This window comes from Sceloporus occidentalis, unplaced genomic scaffold (assembly GCF_023333645.1).
Source record: "Sceloporus occidentalis isolate IW3139 unplaced genomic scaffold, rSceOcc1.0.p SCAF_37, whole genome shotgun sequence".
Classification (NCBI taxonomy): Eukaryota; Metazoa; Chordata; class Lepidosauria; order Squamata; family Phrynosomatidae; genus Sceloporus; species Sceloporus occidentalis.
The window spans coordinates 182,306-185,937 of NW_028317017.1; the positions used below are offsets into that span (position 1 = coordinate 182,306).

The 3,632-nt window shown below is 40.1% G+C and overlaps 1 protein-coding gene across 1 annotated transcript; it reads left to right on the forward strand.

Annotated features, from left to right (window-relative positions):
• Positions 1 to 2,423: 2,423 nt before the first annotated feature.
• LOC149297657 (sentrin-specific protease 8-like) lies at positions 2,424 to 3,065 on the forward strand. The gene has a single exon (XM_089488148.1). The coding sequence runs from the start codon at positions 2,424 to 2,426 to the stop codon at positions 3,063 to 3,065; it is 642 nt and encodes a 213-aa protein (XP_089344274.1).
• The last annotated feature ends 567 nt before the right edge of the window (positions 3,066 to 3,632 follow it).

Genomic DNA, 3,632 nt, shown 5'->3' on the forward strand with positions numbered 1-3,632 from the left:
AAATTTGCATAGTTTTTTTTTATCCGATTAATCGATTAAATAATCGGCCAACTAATCGATTATTAAAATAATCGTTAGTTGCAGCCCTACAATGCGGGCAAAAAAAGTGTGGAATATACAGGTAGCGCCAGCACAAAACCATTGGTTCCATTGTAACCTATAGATCTTCCATATACCTAGCATAGATGGCCTCCCAATGACCCCGATCCCCACATTGCCCTGTATTAAAGGTACCGAGACTCTCCATACTTATTTTAACAATTCCTCACCTCTCGATGGGTCATTATACATTCATAATACTTATTGCAAGCACTGTTCTAATCCACCTTTTTGTACCTGAAATATTATTACCACTGTATAAGCCCTGGCTTTCTCTTTAGATTATATATATATATATATATATATATATATATATATATATATATATATAAAACATTATTTTATATTGAAATGAATCTCCATCGCATACACTACCTGATGCCATATGGACTTTATTCGAATTACCCTCTTGGGAAGCCAAGATTTACGCGTTGTTTTGTTTAAAACCGTACAAGACAAGGACTTCCACAGATTATTTAAAGCCTTGGATCAGCGCAGTAAAGAGGAATGCGTATCGCAACCACAGTCTAGACTGACACGACCTGCACCTGTTTTTAAATGACTTTAAGAAAGCTTATATACTGTTTGGGATTTAAAGCAGTGCCCTACACAGCACAGGAAGCTTAAAATAACCATAACAATTTGTCAAAATGGCAAGAAAGAAGTGCTGCCTTCCAGCAATATTATCCTAATTAAATTACTTATGCCACCACATATTGTATGCTGTTGGCCCGCCTTACGGCGCTGGGGACTATGATGGCGCTACATAAATCAATAAATAAACGTAAATGAGACAGCAGCGTCCACTGAATCATTTTCCCTAAGTAAATGTGTGTGAACGTTGGAATCGCCTGATTCTCCGTCCTAACCCTTCCCTTTCCTAGGACTCAGTTACAAAGGCATTTCAGGAATGTATTAATATAAATCGAGTTCCCGTCCACAAGAAAGAATGCCAAACTTCGGAAAAGGGTTGGGGTTTTTTTGGCACATCGTGTAGACGTCATCTTGGAGCGTCGAAAGGTCAAAGAGTTCTAAGCGGAGATTTTTCGCTCAGCAGCTTTACGACTCTGTCTCCGTCGCAGGCGCCATTTTTGTGGAGACAATTATCATGCTTTTTCCAGAATCTTTGGTCTCCTACAAAATGTCTGCCTTAACCTTACTGTGAGCAGCGATGAAGCGCTTTACCGAAGTCAAACCGGTTAAGTCCGTTTGTAAAGCTTTCAGACGGAGGCCCTCGTAGACAGCGGAGTCTGCTGCTGGAAGTAATGTATATCGCTCCTAGGCATGACCTGTCATTCTCTGTTGCAGATACGTTATACCGGCGACCTCATTTTAGGTCCCGTTGTGAGTCACGGGGGTGTTTCAGAGTCAGAATTTTAATAAACGTTATAAGTGTCACGTGGTAGCTGATGAAAATTTTAATTGTATTAATGCGTAATATTAAACTAATTGTCATTACAAGCTAAAGTTTGAATATAAATTGGATTAAATCGAATGTTCCTCAGTTTTTTTAGTCACAAACACCATGTAGTTTCTAAACACCCCCCCTCTCTCTTCCCACTAGAGTTGCCACATCAGCCATTTTTTTTCCTGGACACATATAATTTTATTTTTCACATGTTGCTGACCGCATTCTATTAAGTGCTACCCTGCAGTATCCTGGAAGTAATTATTCACAGAAGGGAATAACTAAATTAATCACGTTAATAAAGGAAAACACGCCATAGATTGTGTTCAGCAACATGTAGAAATTTTAGGCGCCCAAGAAAAAAAATGGCCAATATGGCAATATTTATTAATGATGTAATGGATTGATATCAATGGACCGTTGACCCTTTGGGATCCAAGTCCCAAAGCAAAAATTTGCAAATACACAACATAATTAATTAATTCAACAATATGAAATTTAAATCTGTACAATTCGAATTTTTTAAATGTACCCGTTCAGTGTCATGAAGCGTATTCAAATATTTAAAAACATAGAAAATCAGGAAGGTCAGATGTGTATTGGGAAATGTTGAGTACTAAAGCGTACATTTCATATAACTAAACTCATTGTGCCGTCGAGGTTCATGCATTAGGTTTCTTCTCTATATCTTTTTCTTCTAATATAGGTTAAATGTATATTAGAGTCTCTTGTGCGTTTTACTGTAATTAAAAAATAAAATTCCAGGTTGCTTCTGCTACGGTAACTAATGAATGCATGCAGTAAAATGCATTGGAATGCATGCAAAATGACATTAGATGATGTTGTGGTTTAAGATTAAATTATGCTGTGTACTGAAATGTGTTTTTTCTATTCCATCTTGTTGATGTCCTTCAGGATGGAGAAGATACTACTAAGTTATGGAGACTCCCTCTTGCGCTCTTCAGATGTTGCACTCCTGGATCCACCCCACTGGCTGAATGATAACATTATTGGTTTCATCTTTGAGTTTTTGGCCTCCAATCAAGATCCCTCCATATCTCAGCGAGTGGCCTTCCTCAGTCCTGAAGTGAGCCAGTTCGTTAAGTGCTGCGAAAGAGATGCCCCTGACTTCCTGCAACCACTGGATTTGCCCAGTAAAGACCTTATCCTGCTGCCGGTCAACGATAACACAGGGTCAGAAGCAGGGGGCACACACTGGAGCCTGCTTGCCTACGTTCGACATATCCCCGTCTTTCTTCACTACGACTCAGCACCTGGAACCAATGCTCCTCACGCCAGACTTATGGCCAGGAACCTAAGGACTCTGCTTAATGGTTGTGATAGTTATCGAGAGGAACATTCTCCATCCCAGCACAACAGCTATGATTGTGGCATGTACGTAGTATGTGTGACCGAAGCCTTGTGTGAGCAGATAATGGGGGGAGCAGGCAGCCCGAGTCTGCATAAAATAACACCTCAATATGTAACCCAAAAACGGGCAGAGTGGAAGGAGATCATAAAAAGACTAAGCCATAATTCTGATAAGAAGTGTATATGAAGCAGCAAGACGAAAACAAAATATATGAAACACCATCTCTTTTATAAACTAAATAGTGATTGGCCAACAAGGACACTAGGGGGGTTGACATGCTGCATAAAATCTTTACCTACCTTGAATTTCGACCTCATGAAAAATACTTGTAGCTTTCTGAATAAATGTTGTCATGGCAGCGACGGTGTTTGAAATGTTGAATGTATTGTAAAATGTCCCCCCCCATCTTAACACAACATGTTATTGCCAGCAGTACATGTTACTGGGACTGAAGCCACCAGTGAGCTCACTAGTTTACAGAATGCGCTCTTTCTTAAGATACGATTGCTTCTGGGGTATATACACTACAGGGAGAATTAGTAGTAGAGGTGTGGTTTTAACTTCATCTTTACTTCATCTACGTTTGCTTTCTGCACCCAAACGGTGTTGCTGTAATGCCTCAATGTCGAGGCATTCAGCGACACTGAACACCCACCCCAGGATGCGCCGTGACTGCTCCGGAGAGCAGTCACAACTGCCACTGCAAGTGATTTTGCCAGATGCAAAAGTGAGTGATTTTGCCAGATGGATGCG

Bases quoted from the DNA above. Each gene is read 5' to 3' on its own strand.
- LOC149297657 (XM_089488148.1), top strand. From the start codon at position 2,424: ATGGAGAAGATACTACTAAGTTATGGAGACTCCCTCTTGCGCTCTTCA.